This window comes from Vigna unguiculata, chromosome 1 (genome assembly GCF_004118075.2).
Source record: "Vigna unguiculata cultivar IT97K-499-35 chromosome 1, ASM411807v1, whole genome shotgun sequence".
Classification (NCBI taxonomy): domain Eukaryota; kingdom Viridiplantae; phylum Streptophyta; class Magnoliopsida; order Fabales; family Fabaceae; genus Vigna; species Vigna unguiculata.
In genome coordinates, this window is record NC_040279.1 from 39,622,949 (window position 1) to 39,646,709 (window position 23,761).

At 27.3% G+C, this 23,761-nt stretch overlaps 1 protein-coding gene across 1 annotated transcript; it reads left to right on the plus strand.

Moving 5' to 3' along the window:
* Positions 1 to 17,594: 17,594 nt before the first annotated feature.
* Positions 17,595 to 19,725, plus strand: LOC114164553. The gene is made up of 4 exons (XM_028049307.1): positions 17,595 to 18,327; positions 18,468 to 18,810; positions 18,923 to 19,036; positions 19,122 to 19,725. The coding sequence occupies exons 1-4, from the start codon at positions 17,752 to 17,754 to the stop codon at positions 19,229 to 19,231; spliced, it is 1,143 nt and encodes a 380-aa protein (XP_027905108.1). The 5' UTR covers positions 17,595 to 17,751; the 3' UTR covers positions 19,232 to 19,725.
* The last annotated feature ends 4,036 nt before the right edge of the window (positions 19,726 to 23,761 follow it).

The following is a 23,761-nucleotide window of genomic DNA, read 5'->3' on the forward strand; positions in this document are numbered from 1 at the left end:
ATTGCAGCAATTATCGTAAAGTGTTTGCTTTGCCTTATTATTTTGATAGTGGTTCCGTATTACACGCATAATCGTTTTACGCCAGCGTTTGGTTTTTGGTGGTAAAAGGGTTAGACATTTGTTCTGTTATTATTATACCAAATGTGTTGCTGTTAAAGAGATTGCATATAAATGTATTGCTGTTTGGTAGCTACAAACTATTGTCAAGTGCGTATCTCAAAAAGCTTAGGATGAAATTCTGAAGTTATTATTTGGATAAAAGTAAAGACAGATTAAGAGACAAACTTCTATTCAAACCATGATTTTTCAAACTAAAAGTGAGACATGCATAGGTGTTAAGAAACGACAACATCGTGATCCAATCCATTATAATTTCGAAAATTTCAAGGATAAAAGCGAATCACTCTTCAAGGGAGGCTAATCTTCCCATAGGTCATTTTAATGCATAAAAATAAATATAGAAAAGGAAAAAAGCAAATGGTATCAAATCAACATGACAATATAATTTAGGAAAAAATATTTCTACTATATTTTTTTACGAGAAACAATAATAAGACGAGCAGGGAGCAAAGTACAGAACAAATATTTAAGTGAGTTGCATATTGAAAAGTGGAATTTAATAGTGATTGGATGAGTAATGGTTGGAATGTGGTATAAAAAAAAAAAAAGTGTGCCCCAGAGAGAGATTGAAAAAGAAAAAGGAAGATGAGAGTGTTAGAAAAAGTTTAAGACGAAGACACCAATGATTGTTGTCTTCTTCCTTCAATAATCTGCGATGTTTAGAATTGACATGGTGGTGGTCCAAACTCAAAAGAAAATAAAATATTATATGATAATAATATGGAAGATCCCAATTGTTGCCTGTGAGTTTGCAATGTGTATGCCTTAAACTTGAGTGTGTGTCCATTAATAAAGCCAAATTGAGTTGTGCTCTGCATGTTCTGCTCTATCTCTGTCCTATTCGAATGAAAACGATGCTCCAAACATTTTCTCCTTCATCTTTATGTATATATTTTTTTTCTCTGTCTATTAATTATCTCAACACAATGCTTCTGTAGTTAATAGTTGGTTTGTACCAAAAATTATAACAAAACCTACGACACAGGTGATTTAAATCTGTTAAAACATCGATGTTAAGAACACAGTAAAACCGTGATAACTTTGTCTTAGCTTTTATTTAACACGTAAAAATACATTTATGCCTACCTTTTATTTGGATTTTTTTAATTTTTTTTTTCTATACTTCTTTTTTCAAATATAAACGAGCCGTATAAATCATATTTTTCTCATTCAAACATTATGACGACATATCACGTCTTTAAATACAAAAAAGAGGAAGAGGAAGTAATACTTACTACTTTTTTACAGTGTTTTTTTCATCATAATTTATAAAGTAGTTTATTTTATTTTATTTTATTTTTCTTTCCTGAAATTATAATAAATTATTTAATTTTACCGTTTTCATATTTTATTTTTAAATGAAGACCTTTCCCACAGGTTCTGTTATTATAATTAAAATTATAAATAAAAGTCACACTTGACTTAACTAACACGTAACTTAGTGCACCCTGTGTATATCAACATCAAATGGATAAATAAATAAATAAATCGCTATCAGTGTTTAGGTGTTTTCTACTACATCACTTTTAATTAAAACATGTCATTTATTCAGCTAGCTAAGTACGTGTTTGATTAAGATTATTTTTTAAATCGTTCAGCTTCACAAATTACTAAAACTATAATTTTTAAATCATTAAGCTTCACAAATTACTAAATATAATTAGCATTCAAATTATAAATTAATCATAGTCATAAATTTTACACTAATATATGTCCCGTAAAACTACAGATAATTTAAATATTTTAACAACAACAATTTTATATGATAATTTATAATTGGTATACTGTATAAATTTGTTTGGTAAGTTTACACAATTTTATTGGCTGTAAATATAGAAGTGTTTTTATTTATCTTTTTCAACCGTCCACCAAACAATGTGGAAGACGAATATTAATAATTTCCTTACAAGTATCTAATGTCAGTGGTTGCAAAACAACAAAAGTTATATAATAATTAAAGTCATAAATAGATAACACTAAAAAATCACAAAAAAAGATTTGTTTATGGTTATATTGTCCTATCTATCGTAAGTATTGAAAAATGCTCAAGCACTTACTTACTACCACCATCTCAAATTTTGACTATATACATTGAGTTTCGAAATAGAATGTTATACATATTTTCATATTTGAAGTAAAATCTAATACTTTATATTATATTTAATAAATATGAAATTTTTATCAAATAACTACTCAGATGTGTATTAGGTAATTATATATATATATATATATATATATATATATATATATATATATATATTAAATGATAAAATTTTGTAGTTGTAATTTTAAAGTAAAGATAAGATAAATATATAAATATTTGTTTTTATATATCTAATTTCAAAAATTATATATTATCCATATTGATATCCTATCAATTTAAATTTTGCTTTTGAACATCATCATATATTTAAATAACAACTATAAATGTAAATTTATTTATAATTTAATTAAATTTTAATTTTTTCATAAATTTAAGTATTTTAATTGAATTATTAATAAAATATTTTGATTTATTGAATATTTAGAATTATTTATGTTATTTCCTCTCGATATAAAGGAGACATGTTTTTTACTATTTTTTCAATTAAAATATAGAAAAAACATATTGTCACTGTTATTTATATTAATGATGTGACAATAATTCTTTGATTGTATTGATGATAATTTAATGAAGAATACCAGGACGTCGTTATCCAATATATTCTTTTTAATGAAAATAATAAAAAACAGTTGTTATTTTGCATTAATAACAACATTATTTATATTAGAAATTTAATATATTTTTGTTTTGAAAATTGAATTCACTATTCATTTAAGGAAAAAATAAATGTTGTTTTTACTTTTTTTTTTATTTCACAAACGAATTCAGAATAAAAAAAATATAATATATTTTAAAATATCAAAATCAATACATATTAATTTATTTTGAAAATATTTGAAAATAATTAAAAAGAAAATAGAAAATTAAAATTCTAAATATACTCGTTGATCGTCCCATCCCTTTTTCTTCATTATGTATTTGATTCATAAAATGCAGGTTAGATAATGTTGTTCAACAGATAATGTGTTTTTTAGGTGATTTGAATGTCTTTCATAGTTAAAATTGGTACTTCTCTTTTAGATATTGATCATTACTTGATGAATTGGTCAATCAACTTTAACAATACTAACACTTCTCCCATATTACAAGTTACTTTATATATAGATAAAAATATCACATAGTCAATCAAATTATACTCTTAGAATCATTGATAAATAGAGAATAAAAAAGAAGATCAGAAGAACATAATTCAACCAAAAAAAGGGCAGATAGATCAACTTATTCCAACAACGAAGAAATTGATCGGTTAGACTTAAAGATTTCATTGGGAGGATCATATAGGTAGTTTTCAATCTTCAAGCATTCAAAGAGATAATCACACGATTAAAATTTGTAGAGAGAAAAGAAATAAAATTCGAGAGAACTATTTTTTTAAGAGGTGAAATTCTTTAAAATAATATAACATGTTTATAAAATTTACATTTATATTTAAGTGTTTTATTATTAAAAATACAAATTTTATTATTTTAAATATACTACTGATTTTAAAATATCATTTTCTAACCTTTTATAGTCGTCCCTACTTTATAACACTAAAAAAACACTATATATTTATAACTTAAATATCACATCAATTTTTACTATTAATCATGCAATCTCACATTTTTAATATGTTATTAAAATATTGAAAGAAAATTATGATCACATAATCAAATTAAAAGTATTAAATATTATAATTTAATTCCAAAATATAAAAAATTCAAATATTTAATAAAATGCACAAATTTAATAAAATGTCAATTTAAATTATTCATGGGTAACTTATACTTAGATAATGCTATTTATTATATTCATGGATGTGGCTCCGAACGTACACGCCCCAATTTGATAGTGAAATGATGTCATTCCTCTGCTTTTTAGGCGCCAAACTCTAAGCAGCTTTGGCGCCAATTCTTCTCCAATTTTCGAAAACCATAGTATACATTATATTTTACTCATTCCTGATCGTACATACTAAAGTTCATCAACACGTAATTTTTAATAATTAAAAAAAAGTAAATAGTGGATAGATGTAATAGGTATTCATATATTTTATTTTTAATAAAAAGATCTTAACATAAAAATTTTAATTTTATTAATTTTATATAAACTTTGTTAACGGTTTTATTAAGAAGGTTCTTTCAGAATTAATAAATTAAACATGCGTTTGAATATTTTAATTATTAATAAAATTTAAATAAAATTAAAAAAGTTAAAATTTTATATTAAAATTATTCTTTTATTCCTTTTATATTAAAAACAAATTATACTGGTGGCTGTTGCAGTGAATCTACCATTTAGTTATTATAAAATAGATTTCACAGCTGAAACACAATAAATATCAAGGAGTTGATGGATGCAATGCAATGTACTGTGAAGGAGATATAACGGAAGATTAACATAACTCGTGTAAAGGACTACAATAAAAAATAAAAATAACATTATTGGTGTATTATCACTAGTAATAAATAAAATAAAATAAAATAAAGAAGAGTGTGTCTGTGGGTTGATATAGGAAGGAGGAAAATGAAGTGACTGTGTTATCGTTTTGCGCGGCTCATTTATTATTTTATTCTGCTTCCCGCCATTACCACTGCTTCTTCTGTTTTCTGTTCCTCCAACTTAGATTTGGCGGGAAATGGACTTTATGGAAACACGTGCACACCCTTCAAATAATATTACCGCTATTTTTAATTTAATAACTAATTATTAGAGTTAAAATTATCGAGGACAGGAACTCGCGAGTCAACTCGGATCATTGCTGATTTAGGTTAGGTTAGATTGAAATTTTTTTAAAAAGTTTAATACGAGTTCATTTTTGACCCGACTCACCCGGATTGAACCCGTTGTGAGGTGGATTGGCTCACCAACTCACAAATAAAGGGTCACACAAATATTTTTTGTTAAGTTGAACTTTTGCATGGGTTTTTTTTTTTAGCCAACACATAAATAATTTGGTATTTTTTTATTTTAGTTTATATGTAGATTGTATTGAAGTTTATTTAGATTTTAATTATAATTATAATTTAATTTTAACTGAAAAAAATAAAATAAAATTGTAATTTTTTAATTAAGTGAGCTCGTAAACCAACCCATTTAACCCATCAACCCATGGTGGGTCAGGTCAGATTCAATTTTTTTTTTGTCCATTTTCCCAGCTCTACCATTTACATTATTATACAATTTCATCCAACTAAAATCACCACATTCAATAAATCTAATTAATTACAATATCATATAAACACCCTAACATTAGGAACAAATAGTAAAGTTATTTCAAAAACACCTTTCCCACTCTATCATTCTTATTAACCCCGATGGGAACACAACATCATGCAACCTAGTAATTTTGTGATATCAATACATAAAACAAACATATGTAGGTCAAAAGCAGGAAAAAACAATTCCAATATTTGAGACCATTAAAACTCAAGTTTGCATTTTCAATGCTACTTCAACAAGCATTGCAAGCCATAGCAAGCATGTGCATGTTTTAATATCATACAACACTTTGAAAGCATGGAGAAAATATATTTAGTGTCCCTAATTTTTTATTAGTATAGTGGATAATATTTTGTGAGAGTACATGAGAGAGCGAATTTTGTTGTTGTGTTTAAATTTATGGTTTGTATTTTTTGGGTGAAACAAATGTGGAAGAGCATTTAATAAGTGATGGCAGGGTGCAATGAATAATGCATACGTTCCTGAATTACAGCTGATGCATCTTTACCCACTCACGGGATTTTTGGGGATACTTGGACACACAGAATTTTGTGCAATAAATGCAACATCTTTTTCTTTCTTCTTGCACATCTTTTCATTCTTCATTTTTAAATATACATATCTTATTCGTCAATAAGATAGTAAAAGATTGGCTTAAATAGTCATTTGGTCCTTGTTTTGATCGACTTTTTTTATTTTAGTCATATTTTTGAAATTGTTTTCGGTTTGGTCCTACTTTTTGTTATATTTTTTCAATCAAATCCTTTTTGCTAACACCATTAAAATAGTTAACGGATGTGAACAGTAATCGCCACGTGTCATTTTGTGATTTTTTTTATTTTTTTTAATATTTTTTCAATTCTTTTTTAATTTTTAAATTTAAACAAAATGTACACGTGTCAAGCTCTGCCACGTGTCATTTTTGTGATTTTTTTTTTAATTTTTTTATTTTTAATTTTTTTTTAAATTTAATTTTTTTTAATTTTAAAAAAAACCCACGTGTCAAACTAATATCATGCCACGTGTCAGAGTCAATTTTTTATATTCAATTTGATCCCAATATTCGTTAATTATTTTCAATTTGGTCCTAATTTTTTTTTTAAATTTAACATTTTTGTTCCTCTCCAAATTGAGACAAAATTTAATTTGTATATATTAAAATACATATTTTTGTTAAATATTTTTAATTTAGAATTAGCGTTAGTTTAAAATTAAAACGATAAAAAGCAATAACACCATTAATTTAAAATTTTAAGAGGTTAAAAATATTTAATTTTAAACCAACTCTAATTTTAAATTAAAAATATTTAATAAAAATATGTAGTTTAATAAGAATATTCATATAACTGCAATTAAGCCACATTTATATACAAATTATATTTTGTCTTTGGAGAGGAAAAAAAATACTAAACTAAAAAAAAAAACCAGTACCAAATTGAAAACAAATAACGAATATTATGACCAAATTGAATATAAAAATATGATTCTGACACGTGGCATGATATTAGCTTGACATGTGGATTTTTTTTTAATTAAAAAAAATAAATTAAAAAAATAAAAAATCAATAATGACATGTGGCATAACATGAGCTTGACACGTGTACATTTAAAAAAAAATTAAAAAAAATTTTAAAAAAATTAAATTAAATTAAAATTTAAAAAAATAATTAAAAAAAATCACAAAATCACAAAATGACATGTGGCAGTTATTGTTCACATCCGTTAACGATTTAGACGGAGTTAACGGAAAGGAGTTGATTGAAAAAATATAACGAAAAGTATGACCAAATTGAAAACAATTTCAAAAGTTGGACCAAAGTAAAAAAAGTCGATCAAAACTAGGACCAAATGACTATTTAAGCCTAAAAGATTCTAACCCTAAAGCTTTCTTTTAATATGAAAAATAATTAAAATAATAAACAAATAAATTATTCATTTAAATTCTCATATTTATAAATTGCTTTATTTTAATGTACTCTATTTACTAAAATGTTATAATATTTTTGAATTTATTTTTTTATAGTTATTTATATTTTTAAGACTTTGGTTTACAAATTACTTCTTAAATTTATATAAATTTTTATTACATCAATTAAATCAATTAAAAAAAATTAATGATTTTATTTTATTTTCACTCAATTTCACTTTTCACTCTATTGTAGTAGGTCTCAAAGAATTTTATTTTCCACTCTCTCTTTTTTTTTTTTTCCTTTCACCGCCTTTAATCCACACAAAACATAAATGACTTTATTTAATATTTACAACTATTGTAATGAAATTAGACATGTAAACCCGAGTCGGATAGGCTTACACGGATTGACTCACCACGAGTCGGATTGAAAATATGTGAACTCAACTCGACTTATTTTGTGATAAGCCATAAATTTTGCAACCCGGCTCAACCCATCACGGATTGGTGGGTTGGCTCACCAACCCACATAAAAAAGTTATTTATGTATTTATTTTTAAGTATTTAAATATTTAAATAATTTTTTAAGCAACCTATGAGATGACAATCATAGAAAAATCAATAACCAATGTCTTTATCATGCTCACCACCAATATATAATGAATTGTTTCCAAAAAAGTGTTTATATAGTCTAAGAAAACATGATTAATGTTATACATTTTTTGTCGTGTTGTTCAACAAATATATATATATATATATATATATATATATATATATATATATATATATATATATATAAACTACACATTTTTGTCATGTTAATTCGAAAAATTTGTTTATAAGACGGTTGTTTGAGTAATTGACTATAAAAATTATAGTTAAAGATTAAAGTATCAACGTACATAACTTGACAATCAAATTAATTAAAAGTTCAAATTATTCAAATATTATTGAACAACATTCTAGCATTTAAAATATGAAATTGTGAACCTATATAATTAGGAATAGTAAATAATTATTAAAAAAAATGGTAAAAAAAATTTTGATGGGTTAAGTGAGTCAATCTACCTTCAATCTGGTTCAAACCCGTTTAACCCGTAGGTTAAATGAGCTGGGTTGAGTTCACCCACTTTTGAAAAAAATGAATTTTTCTCAATTCAACCCAGTTTAAACCCGTGACTCACAAGTTAGCTCACGGGCTGAAACTCACTTTGACAGTTCTAACCGAAATAATACATCATTCAACTCTTGTTACTCTCTTTAGATTTTGTAAGTATTTGGCTATTTTACACACCACATTTATTATTTATAAGATGAAATGTTTCTTAAATTAATTAAAATCAGTATGAGTGAAAATAAATTTAAGTATATTATATAATTCTATGCCCAAGACTTAAGTTAAAGTAATCTCATTAAACGTAAATGGAATAATTTTTTTATTTCTAAGTAAAATCTTATATTTCAATGTTGTAAATGAAAAAAATAAAGATTAACAATTGCCCACTTGAACTTTGGAGATTTAACTTTCCTTTCTTCCTACATTCGTTTGGAAGCGGAAGAGGATAAAACAAATATCTGATAGTAAATTACGTATTTGCCCCAAAAAATCCTTATAAATAAAGATAAATATTAACAGCTTGTTTATAAAATTTGGTTAAATATTAGTGGTAAAAAGTTATGGGTATGGTAACAAATGTTTAAGAATAACTGATATGCATTAAATTTTATAAAAATATATAATTTGTGATATTAAATAAAGTTTGATCTAATAAATTAATGTAATTTTGTTTTAGAAAGATGTTAACATATTTCTACTTAATGTGTATTTGTATCATCGTTTTTATATTGAATGCTGAAATAATTAAATATAGTAATTAAAATAATATAAATAAACATAATAAATTTTACAAAAACAGAAATATTTTTTTAAATTTTTAGACAATAAATTTTTATAAAAAAAACTTTGAAATTTGTAAGATATATACTAAAAAATAATAAAAATAAAATAAAAAAATTCAAATTTACACTTTAACTATTTTTTTTTGTAAAATTTTTAAATGTTGGACACTATTTTTTTGTAGTTTTTTTTGTCAATTTAAACTTTCTTTTATTGTTTGGTTTTGTAAAAATTTTAGATGTTTGACACTATTTTTGTTATTTTAAAATTTTTTATGTTTAATTATAGTTAATTTTTAGCAACATCAAAATAATTATTTTATTGTTTAATTTTTTTAACTTTTATTTGTTAACATTAGATAAGATGAAGCGTTGAAGAGTATTTTGTTGATGTAGTGAGTGAGAATTGTTTGTCTCTTGGGACAGCTGGTGAATGAAGATAATGGAAGGTTTGTTCATAGTGGTTATTAAATGTTGGAGAATGTTGTACGCACCTACCTACGTCCGTTATCACACTCTTTTCTTCATATTTTCTATTTTTAATTTATTTCTACTCTCTATTTTAGTTTCTAAATACTAATGATTATAGACTTTTTATACTTGTTATTTGGTTACAAAACACAATTCATATTAAAGATAGCAAAATGATTTAGCATTCCCTCTTTAAGATCGTTTTCGTTTCTTAATTGTCAAAAACGAATCAGATTAGAAAAATTCATAATTAAGTAAAAACATATATTTTTATCATTTAGTAAAAATTAAAAACATATATTTTTATAAAAGCATACATAATTAAGTAAAATGTATGTATTAAATAAAACAAATTGTATGAATTAACAACCCAACATAAGAATTAAAATCCTTTTATGTTATTACACATATAATATAATTTTATTTTTTTTAAATATAACCAGGTTAGAGGGTTTAGTACGTATTGTCCACCCTTCCTATGATTTTCTTGTTGAACTGAACATGCTACCTCACCCAACCAAATTAATGTTGAGTTGGTAAATCAGTCCGTCATATTAGACATATTTTGTTATACCTAATTTAAATCAATAAAAGATTATTAGTTTAAATTGGCACAGATTTATAAAAAAATGTGAACGACACCAACCCAACTAAGAATGGATTGGATCGATATTTTAAATGAGTTGGAAAATACAAGATTATAATTCAAATGACAGCATTCAAGATACTATTATATAGGATAAAAGATGATATTATACACTTCGTAAAAAAAAATTGTTATTGGTCTATGGAGATAATTTTCATATACGAAGACTGATTATCAGAAAAATGCTTAAATAAAGTAAAATGTCTTATGCTATTGTACTTCATAAATAATTTGTCATAATTTTGTTCCTACACCATCTTGTATTTTTATTTGTCTATAAAAGTTAAAAACATCTATTAAAGAAATATAAGTTGTACAACACTCAAACATACAAAGAGAAAATTGTTAATTCATTTTCACGTTAAAACATATATACTTTGAATATATATGTTTTAACGTTAAATCTTCGCTTAATCTTGTGAAACTGGATTTATTTTTTTTTATCAGCAAAGAATTATATATATATATATATATATATATATATATATATATATAAAAATAAGATTACATATTTTTGACTGTGCTTTCCTATTACAAAAAGTATTTATCTATTGTAAACATCATACATTTAAACTTAACAAAATTCAGTTAACTCTCCCTTTAGACATTTATATAGAGTGACTACAAAGCTACATCAGATCCAAAGTTTGGGTTTGTAGTCAAAGATCATACTCTAACAAATCCATAATACATTGTTCAGTCCTTGATATCCATTTAGTGATACACCTTTGTTCTGCATTTGATCTTGGTATTTCCAAGTTGCCTCTAAATATGATAAGGGTTGCATGAGACAAATCTTCCCTGATTTCCTGCACAGACAAAATGAGCACCAGACTAAAAGTCTGACATGGTTAGGATGTCTTGAGAAAAGACGAAGCACCTGAATCACATTTCTTGCTTCCTCATAGGCATTATGATTGTGATTATGTTTCTAAGTAACAGAATGGAGGCACTGAATTGGACAAAGAATCCAGTCTGAATAAGAGAAATTAACCTTATCAATTTTATACTCTATCCAAGCCCAAGCATTTAATTGTGCCATAGTAAATATTTCTTCTACATCTACTTTCCCTTGCCTAAACACAATTTTATTCCTATGATCCCATATGTTCCTTATAATTGAAACCCAAACACCCATCCATAACTTATTTCCCTTACTATTAAGGGTCAATACATCAAATTGTTGAAAATGAGCTTTAAGTTGATTATGATGCGCCGTACTCACTTCCACCCACCTGTTACACATATTCCAAACCTTTTTTGTTACATTGTAAAGTTAATTATTTAAGATTCTTGTTAGGTTTTTAAGGAGGAGTAATATTACTGGAGAGATACAACATCAATGAGACATGATCCCAACTACATAAGACATTGGCATCACTATCAATCCAAAATCTTAAGGCAATGAGTTTATGGGTCTTTATCCTTATATAATGTTCCAATTTCTCATTTATAATCAATGTGAGACTTAGACTCACACTTGAATTCCTAACAAAGATGATATTAGAGTCATTCAAAGTTTATCTTAATAAGATTTTTTGTTTGTTAAATTTATTGTGTTTGCTATAGGATCACGCTCAAAACATGTATATATTTCAACGTAAAAAATGTTGGAAATTCCACATCAATTGAAAAAAAAAATATATATATAATGAATGCAAATTTCATCTCACAATTCGATTTTAATATATCAAATTAAACTTAAAATTTATTTATTAAGATAAAATTATACTTTTAAAGTATTTTGAAGTGAGAATGAGGATTGAGAATAAAATCTTATCTCTTTACATCGAATTAATTCGTCAAAAACTTAATTCATAGCCGGTCAAAATAAGTCAATCGATAAGATTTGTTTTTGTATACTAAATTAAACTTTGATTAAGTATACATATTTATATCCAAAACAAAACCTATTAAAAGTGGTCCTAAAATTTGTTTTAGGAGTCACACTGTATTAGTAATTTGAGATAAGGAATACACCGTAATGATTGTGAAGAAAGCAAGTTAATAAGAGGAAGAAATGTAGTAGTGATTATTGAAGTTGGTGGTGTTTGCGGCGTGCAACTTGATTGGCATGTTGATGAGCATGCGTTGGTGTGTGATGAGGCAAATGAAGATGAAGATGTGAAGCTTTGAATGTGAGCAAAGGAGAAATGCAAAGAAGAAATGTGATATTAGTTTTGATGGGTTAGGAGGGAAGAAAAGGAAGAGAAAAATGGTGATAGGGAGTAATAATAGAACGTTCAGGGTCAAATGCCCTAATCATTGTGTTATTTGCTTTTATTAGTGACGCATAATATACTGATTAAAGCAACAATTAAAGATCCCAATTCATGGGGTCACCAACACAACCCCAACACCCAACAACATCATATTCACATGTGGGTTCCATTTCTCATTTATGTCCCAAAACCAAGTCATCTATATGCTTTACACATATAAATATCCCCATAGGACAAACTTACAAATAACTAATCCTGTTTCTGTTAGTGTAAACTTTTTTTTATACATGTAACAGTTATCTGTAATGTTATTCTAAAAACATATAATGATCAATATATCAATGTAGAAGATTAATCTACAATATCCGCGTATCTTACCTTTGATTTAAATTCATAATGTTTAATGATTGATTTTCGTTAGATTCAAAAAAAAACTTTCAACTATATAACATATTGATATTAAATAATGAAATTAAGAGTTTGTTCATTTGTGAAGATTAATTTTTGGAGATAAAGGATGAATTTGAGTAAATTAGAGAATAAAGTTTGTTTTGTTCTTTTTAAGAGATTTAGATATCAAATTGAGTGAATTTAAAAATAAAGTTTGTGAAAGTTATTGAGTGATTTGATTGATGTAATAAATTAAAAATTAAGTTTAATTGAAAGAAAAATAAGATTACCAAATTATCTTTTGTGTTGAAAGTAATATAAAATAATGTTTAGATGAGTTACATTTATTTTATTAAAAATATTTAAATGAATAAATGATTTTTTTATAAAAATACAATATATTTACTTCTCTGGCTTTTTTCATAAACAAATTAAAAATTTAAAATATTAATTATTGTTGTAAGTATAATTTTAAAATTTATATATTTATATTATTAACACAATTATGCAATATTATTATATTATTATTTAATTTAGAAAAAGAAATGAATCGAGGACATAATGATAATTTTCCTCAAATTCTTTTGTTTATTTCTTTTTCTTACTCTCAAACTTTTAAAAGTGAACACTAACTCACTCTTAAATGAGATCTCTCTGATCTTTCTCAGTAATAAATGTTTTAAGTGAACACACCATAACAGTTACCACGTATTTAACTTCTGTTATAACTTCAAAATAATCTTTTTAAATTTTCTCTTATAAAAAAACAACTTAATATAGATCCACGTGTAATAACTTAATTTATTTGTATGACTCATGTGAAATAGTATAATAAATTTAAATATAATTTAATAAAATCTAAAAACATATTCATTAATATGAAAAGTTATAATAAAATATACTTATAGTAAGAAACTTGATCGATGCTAATTAATACAAGGAAGTAGAGTGTTGTATTTGACCGTAAGGTTCTTTTTCTCTAAAAGTAAAAGATATAGCATGACAAAACTAATTTTATATTCTAAATTTATTATCTTTATTTATTGTCAATTTTATAACAAGGCAGAGTAAAAATAATTTTAAAATTTTAAAGACTTTATATAATATTTAGGTTATTTTTTGAATTTACCACTATACACTCCGTTAATTTTTCACGCACACAAAAATGTGACAGCATGAATATATTAATTTACAAATAAAAATAATAATTTATCATGTTTACAAATTCTAAATAATAAATTTATCACATATTATTCTTTTTATAGAGAAAAGGGAAATATAGTTAAAAATGTGACAGCATGAATATATTAATCTACAAATAAAAATAATAATTTATCATGTTTAAAAATTCTAAATAATAAATTTATCACATATTTTGTTTTTATAGAGAAAAGTGAAATATAATTAAAACTAAGTAGCATAAATAGTGTCCAAGATCAAGAACAAATACATAAAAAAGTTATAACATTTCATAATACTTCACACCAATTGGTATATATATGAAGGCAAAAACATTATTAGCACCCTTCACTTAAATTCGTCTTTCTATTTATTTCTTTTAAAAAAAATGTATGATCAATTATATATGGGTGGACAAAATTAATTGAAGTGCACTTGTAAAAATTACATCGAAAAAAAAAATTGTTTGAAGTAAATTGAAAATTAGTTCTGAATTGAATTATTTTTTATCTATCAAACTATACTGAACTACATTTAACTGCATAAACAATTTTTTGTTTTACCAATTTTTTTATCAATTTTCCTTTTGCATTGGTTTATAAGAAACTTGATTTTCTACTACAGGGAGTTGCATAGCAAAAATTGTTATAAGTTCTAACTAAAATTAATACAACAATATTTATAACAAAAGGAAAGGAGATATGAAATGATTAGTAAAAAGAAAAAAAAATGTAAATAGATGTACTGAGTTATTTAATGAAAATACTGTTACAGCTAATTTATTTTTTTTACAAAAACACATACAGTAATCAATCTAAAAAGTAAAAAAAAAAAAAACGAATTCATAATCTAATTTATACAGTATAGGACACGAAATGGAGAGAAAGGAATAAATAAAAATTACAATTAGTTAATGAATAGTTAATTAAATTTTATAAACTAAATTATAAATAGGTCAGTTCCATTTTTTTAGTATAATATAGTACAATTAATTATAATTCAGCTAGATTAATTACCTATTGCTACAATTACATATTCTCGAATGTATCACCAATTATCATATTCAAATTACAATGTATGATCAACGGTGTATTTTCTAAGAAAAAAAAAAACTTACTTGTCAAAATGAAATTTTAAATATAATTAAAGCAAACACCAATAATACTATTCCTTACTACCTTTTTCATCACTCCACCAACCATACCTGTTCATTAATTAAAAAAAATTGTTTGATTCAAATTTGAAATGAAAGAAACAATTAGTAATTGAATTGGTTTGACTTAAAGAGTTTATTGGATCAAACGTCTCCAATGAATTCATCTATTAAATTTCATTTATTTTTTCTGTTTTTTCGGTGAAACATTAATAATTATACATAATTTTCTGACGTAATGATTGGGCCGTATTATCTATTGTTTTATTCGTTGATTTAATTTCTCATTGTGTCTAAAAAAAGCATCGTTATAACGAAACAAAAAACTTCGACTTTACGAGATTGTTTTGAAATAAAGTAATTTTTATATATTTTTAGAAGATTTTTTTTAAAACTTTAAGGTCACATAAGTCTTTCCCAATATCCATTTTTTCCCGATTATAAGCCTTAGTTAAGAATGACATGGTTATAGGTTTAGCTGGCTTAGGTCAAAGTATGAAAATAAGTGAGTGAAATTAGTCTTAATAGCCAAAGAAACATGCCTAAACAGTAAGTGTTGTATGTCCTTTCAACATTAGCTCAACATTGATGTCTACGTATAATGTTTCATAAAGTGATAACATATATTTTGATGTTTTTTCTTTCTCATCTTTTCCGTTAATTTTTTTATTTATCCAATTTGTTACTCTCTCATCCACCAAAACATGCATGTTTGATAGCATATTTGCAATAACACATAAGAAGTGGTATTCACTCAGAAACACTAGGTTAAAATACCACAACACAAATTTTGTGAGTGAAGTAAAGAAGATGAAATAAAAACTTTGTTCTGTCCTATCCAATCCTAATCAATAACTCAGATCTTATCTGCAAGGACAATTGATCAGAGAAAAAGTAAGATAGGATGAATATTTTCTCATCTTCATCCCACAGTACACTTAATTACCTTTCTTAATTTTCATTATTACATTAACTTACATGTTATCAATTTAATGTTATCATGGAAGAACCCTCGCAATCTAAAACCTTGCAATTTAGGTTATATTAGTTTATTAAAATATAAAAGGTAATTATGAAGCATGTGAGTAGTATAGTGCAAAGTTTTTGGAGTATGCGAAAGGGAAGGGGTTGCTTAGAACGTAGAGGAGTGGAAAAAAGAGAAAGAGCGTTGCAAAATGGGATAATTGGAAATGATTTTTTGCAATGATGCGTGATGCTGATCCTTATCACTTTGTGCTAGAAATAAGTAATTTGGTAGTTTGAAAATAAAAAGCAGAATGTCAAAGGATGTATCCACAAGCAAAAACCAAACAAAACAAAAAAGATACTCATTATATTTCATATCACATAATCGTGGAGAATTGGGTGTTGAAGTGTTTTACATTTCACAAATACGCTGAGAGAGGCATGATTATGGCAATTTAAAAAAAAAAATGAAAAAAGGTCCAAAATGTGAAGGTGCATATATGTTTCAATTTTCCAAATTTGCCTGCAAACAAAAAGTCAATCTTGAATAGTGTCGAAGTGGTAGGATATAAAAGGACCCCACCACCGATCTTTTGAATTTACACAAAACTTCAAATAAAAGCCAGCTTCGGCGGCATATCTATAATCACCATTAACAAAATTTACAACAACAACAACGCTTCAATTTATAATCAAAACCAATTAGACAAGGGAAAGAGAGGCTTCGTCCATTAATAGAATATCAATGCATCAAGGCAAATTTTCAAAATTCAAATTCATCTACGCTTTTACATATATATATTTAACTTGCTTTAGCAACCTATTCAAACACTTGAGACTATAAGTATCCACAGACGGTTTAATGATATATTTCAATATTTACTCCAACTGCATATTTAGCATATTCAAATTTAATATTACGTACTAACCCGAAATAAACTTTTATAAGATCCACAAATAATAACATTAATATATAATGTTTTAGTGAATAAAACATATTATGCAGTAAAAAGGAAGATTTATGTAAGAGATGAAGTGGTGGTTAATAAATAAATAAAAAGATGATGGATGGAGTGTATGAGAGGATGTTGTTAAATATGGTTTGTCCTTGAATGATGGGAAGTGTGGTATGGCAATGAGATTTGAAGGAAAGAGTGTTAAGATTAGGAGTGGACAAATGGCAGCGCTGTTCTCCAAACAAAAACAGGGACAAATGTTTCCAACTACTGGGCCATCCTCTCCCATCTTCTTCTTACATAAATAATAATATTCATTATTTAAATTTCAAAATTCCCACTGCCTCAAAAGGACCCTGAAACCTTAATAAAAGCAGATTGTCTTCAACATTCTATGCTCCAACTCCCTACAACTATCACTACTGTCTTCTCTCTCTCTCTTATCTCACATAACTGGGCCTGCAAACCCATTCACATTAATAAATCACTTCTCACAATCACTTCATAACGCGCTTCCTCACCCAACCCAACAACCACCATGGCTGATGCTGCCCTCTGGCTTCCCTCGCACTTCCTGGCCGCCCACGACCATCACATCAACAACCTCCATTTCGCCTTTCCTTCCGAGTTCCCCTACGACCTTGGACTCTCTTCCCCGCCGCTCGAATCTCTGGCGGGCTCCACGGAGACCGAAACCAGTGACGGCGAAGAGGACTTCTTCGCCGGCCTCACTCGCCGACTCAGTCAGTCCTCGCTTAACGAAACTCGGAAGCACCTCTCTGCGCTGCCTATTCAACCCGACAGCGGAACATTCTCGGAGATTCCCAGGAAGACTCAGGGTTTAGTCGGTTCACCGCAGTCTACGCTTACCGGGTTCGGGAGCTGGTCGGGTCGAAGCGCCGGCTCCGGCGACGGTAGCCCGAACGGGTACTCGCGTGTTCCTTCGCCCTCGACGACGCCATTTGACGAAAACAACGACCCCTGGGAAGTCATATACGCTGCCGCCGGACAAGTGGCAAGGTTGAAGATAAATAACAACCATGTTTCGGAGTATGACTTTCAGAAGAGTAGGGGTTTACTTACTCATTCTCGCCCCAACCAGTGTTTCAATCAGGTAAAGATGCTATTTTTGTAATTATTTCTTGACTTGGTTCTTTATTTCCCTTATGGCACTGATGTATACTCTGTTTTAGTCCTATTACCGGTCTAATGTGGGGTTTCTAATAATGATTGATGTTTTTGTTGGTTCCGTAGGTTGCTAGACCGAAGGAGCAGTGTGGCTCGGTTTGGGGAAGGCCAACCAAGCCTAACTGGGTTGTTCAGCAGCAAAAGGTTCAGGTTCAGAACAGGGCGCGTGAGTTTGGCCATGAGGGTGTGAATGTGAAATGCACTCGTCCTACTACATGTTTGCCCCAGTCTGCGTGGTCCCCTTGTCAAGTTCAGCAACAAAACAGTCGGGTGCAGTTTGGCGGATCCGGGTCTCGGGTTGCTGTACCCGGCACGGGTGGATCTTCTGTGAAAAGGGGATGTGGTGGAACTGGGGTGTTCTTGCCTCGTCATTATGAAACAACCCCTTCTGAACCTCGCAAGAAAACTGGTGAGTGGTTATTTGCTTTTACTTGTACCTTTCTCTCTCTAGCCTCTTCTCTGTATATCTCAGTTTTTGTGGTGGCTCATTTTGTCTCATGGTGTGCTTTTAATTTGGTCAGGCTGTGCTCCTGTCTTGTTACCGTCAAAGATGGCTCATACTTTGAACTTGAATATCGATGACCTAAATGGGGCTAACCAACAACGCTTAACAAACGCCTTTGCTTCGGATTACGGTGAGTTAGTATTTACAGTATGATGTTTTGAACAAGTAGAGTTGTTGGCATGAGTATTGAACTCACTTTTTTTTTCCGGTTACAGACGCGATTTTGGCGAGGAGAAAAGCGCTTCTGATGCAGCAGAGACTAAGTGTTCGACGAGAGGAGGCAGCTAACTGTGAAATTCGCCTACCACAAGAGTGGACTTACTGACACTTCCGACTCCAGCAAACAAAGAAGCTCCGATTTCTCCAAAGAAAAGTTGCATGGAGAAGAAGTGAAATAGTTTATGGTAATCTTATTTGGTTGTTTTGACAGAAGACGAAATTGAAGAATGTGTTTGGGTAGTTTAGTTGAAATAAGGCATCCACTTTTTCTTCCTAGTTCTAGTTCTGGGAAGAAAAGCTAGGAAGCAGCTTTTGGGACCTGGTTTAGATTTAGTGGAAGGAATAGTGAAAGGATAGCAGCAGATTAGCAGGGCTTTTTCCTTTTTCTCTTTTTTTACCCTTTTAATATTAATATTATTATTAGTTGTAATAATAATAATAATAATAATAAGATAAAGCTGGTCGTTTTCTTTAGCGTTATTGTGGTTATGGTGATGATGATACTGATGGGGCTAACTAAAGTGCAAGGTATGGCGAAATGAAGATACAGTATGTTATAAGTTTTAGTATGTAATAAGATGATGGTTTCTGCATTTTGAAGATAATTAGTGTGTGAGTTTTACGGTTCCGATATTTGAAGTTGGGTTTTTGAGGAAAATTTGAATGAAAAAGGAGGGGGAATGAAATGTAATAATGGAAGGAAAGAATTGAATCTGATATTGGGATATGATTGTGGTGATGTTATTGAGTTGGGTCCAATCTAATCCATGGCTTTTCTTTTTTCCTAAAACTGGGAACTAACGAACAGAAATTGGGAAAGTAGGGATTTGGTGATTTTGACTAGGTCCACTACTATTTCTAAATTATCCTTTCGAAATATTGTGTTTGTGTACATGTGGTGTGTTGTGTTGTGTCCTCTACCCTAGCTATTCCATTATTTTATGGGTGTAACTACCGGTACGGCGGGGCCATTTCTTTTCAACCCCATTATTTTAACTTTTACACTCTTCCATACACTTTCTTCACAGATACTACTACTATCTTTAACAAAACTATCACTACTGTTGGATACTATTCATTACTATCCACTGGGTCTATATTCTGGTTAAACACTTACAAATTTAAATACATTTTATACTTTCTAGACGTTTCTTAACTCTAATTAATCAAACAATTTAATGTTACAATGTTTTAATAAATACTTTTTGACCATCACTAAAATGTCATGTTTATGAAATAAAATTAGAGTTTATTTCGATATGAATAATAATAGTAATATATTATTTATTTGCCACCTAAAACTTCAATGTCGAACTAAAAATAAAAGCTCTGGTAATAATTCAAATGATTTGATCAAAATGCGTAAAAAAGTGAAGTAAGCCTTTTTTTTTTAATGTTACAAAAATAGTTTCTGTACGAATACAATGTATATTCAAGAAATTTAGAAAGAAATGGTAGTCTTTGAACGAATCTGAAAACTTAAATTATATTCTACTCCTTGTTGGAATAATTTAGGCAAACAATTAGTTCTTCAAGAAAAATTGATTGCTTATATTGTTTCAATTTAAGTATTTTAAGATTCACCTGTCATATGAAGATATGCTTTTATTGGTTTTTAATCCATTTCTAATTTCCAACCTCATTGGATATCGTAGGAGATTACTAATGTATGGAGCAACTATCAGTTTTGGACAGCTGTTACTTTATTATATTAATATACTTCTATATAATAAGCGACTAAAATTTTGTTGTAATTCAGTTTTTATTATTCTTTCTTTTATGTTACTTCTTGGTTTTTAATACAATCTCTAAGTTCACAGCCAAAGTTAATTTAAATATTAATTATATTTTAATGATGTAAAAATTGCCGGTCTCATTTTTAATTAAGAAACGGAATTAATACGTTCTCAGATGTTTAAACTGTAACCCGAACATAACTATGTCGTTAGGGTCATGTTGTCACAGTGGAGACCACGATGTAGAATTTTAATTGGCACGTCCAAAAACAACCAAAATCTTGAATATTCAAGAATTAAGGTTGTCACTCCTTTAGACTAGACAATGACATGTACCTCGTTTTACTTCATTCCAAATTGATTTGCACTGTATATTTTTGTTGTATTAATTTTCTGGTGTACATGATTAAAAAGAGAAGTAAATATTTAAACTTTTAATAAAAGTAATTTCAAACTTTGAAACATTTATATTTATAACTTCAAAGTTTGTGTTGATGGGAAGTGGCACAATACGAATGATTAAAGCAAAGCTTGGAAATAATGTGAAGTAGAAGAGATAGGTCGTAACCACGTGTAGGGTCTCAAACTCTGAACTCAACACAGTTGCGAATAGGGCTCAAACCTGCTTATTTTGTGGCCCATGTCTAGCCGTAAATCACGTTTTGATGGACCCAGAGTTTTTTTTTTTCTCGGTCCATTGTATTTTTATACCATTTTTGCTATTTCTTTGCCAAGTACAAAGTAACGACCACACCAACCAAAAACCCGGGGAATAAATTAGGATAAGTCTACACCCACCAATTCATTATTCTCAGTACGCATTATCAACAAAAATTAATTAACTATGCACAACACATGAGAAAATTTGTAATTTATCATTAAGTTGACTGCATTATAGCAGATAGAATAAATTAGCTTACAGTATTTCTTGAAAAAAAAAACAAATGTAATTTTTTTTATTTACACTTTTTAAATTCAAATTTGGTATTTTAACTCTTTTAAAGGTTTAAAGGTGACGTAAGCTCATTGTAAAATATAACTTGAATTGATGAAGTAATATAAATTTAATACATTAAACGTTGGAGGATCATTTTAGGAATTTTGTTAATTTGAAGGGATATATATAGTTAGACTCTTCTATAATTGACGGAAGTTCACAATTCAAAGAGTTTAAGATGTTATATATAAGGATTATGGAACACAATGCATTTTTTATTTTATCATTAATTACTGTTAGAGAATAAGTAGGGATGACAACGGGGCGGGGACGGATTTCACTGTCCCATACCCATTCTCGTAAAAAAATTCATCCCCATCCCCATATTCAAATCCAACGGATATCAAATTTTTGTCTCATCCCCATCCCTACTGGGTAACGGGTGTAATCTCGTACCCATACCCATACCTGTTTTCTTACTACTTTAATATCAAATACTTTGAAATAAATTATAATGTTTACATTTTAGATTGTAATACCAAATAAAATTTGATGAGAACCAAAACATTTGTTAAATTTGCAAACATTAATGAAACCTAGTTGATAAATTTTAAAAATATTTTTTAAAAAATATAAAAGGAAAAAATACTTAAAAAAATATATTTAAATTAAAATATATTTTAAATGTTTGTTTACTTCAATTTTTTAAATTATAATGAATCTATTTATTATACATTAATAAAAGTTATAATACATCACTTGATTAAAATGACGCAAAGAACAAATAATAAACATAATAATAAAATTTTAACATAGATTTTGTATCTTTTGAACCACAATATATGTTGGATGGTGGTAAAAAATATTCATGGCAATTACATTAAATTTTTATATTGTAGTAAATAAATATTATTTATACAACTATAGTGAAAAAAATTAAAGTATGATTGTAATGAGTAAGAAAATAAAAAATAATTAGATAAAATTTATCGAAATAGTATTCTACATGATGAAAATAAACAAAAAATAAAAATATTAAAAAATTAACAAATGTGTGTCTTATAAACAATTTGGACACTATTGGAAGGAATCACACAAGGAAAACAAATATATAATTAATGGTATGATAAGATGAAAAATATCTTAGATATTTGAGAAAACTTTTCAAATATCAACATATATACTCAATGGTTGATAAAAAAACACAAAAAATAAATAATAAACATAATAAAATTTTATCATAGATCTTGTATCTTTTAAACTCCAATATATGTTGGATGGTGATAAAAAATATTCATGGCAATTACATTAAATTTTTATATTGTAGTAAATAAAAATTATTTATACAATTATAGTGAAAAAAATTAAAGTATGATTCTAATGAGTTAGAAAATAAAAAATAATTAAATAAAATTTATCAAAATAATATTCTACATGATGAAAATAAACAAAAATAAAAATATTAACAAAGTAACAAATGTATGTCTTATAAACAATTTGGGGACTATTGGAAGGAATTGCACAAAGAAAAACAAATGTATAATTAAGGGTATGATAAGACGAAAAATATCTTAGAGATCTAAGAAAACTTTTCAAATATCAACATATATACTCAATGGTTGAGAAATAACAAAAATTGTTTTAGCGAAATAAAAGAGTTCTTCAAATGAAACAAAAATTAATAATAATAAGTAAAGTTTTTTTTTTTTTATATTACCTAGTAAATGAAATGTTTATCCTATTAAAAACTTAAATTGAGAGTATTAAACATTCTCATGTGAAAGGAAAATATATAATAAATAAAAATATTAAAAAATAATAGAAATATTTAAATGTTAGACAATTTTTTTTTAATTGACATACATCATTTTAACATAATTACATAAATGTTATGATAAGATAAAAAATATATTGGAGATGCGAATAAGTTTCATGATAAACCAAATATTTAGAAGAAATAAAA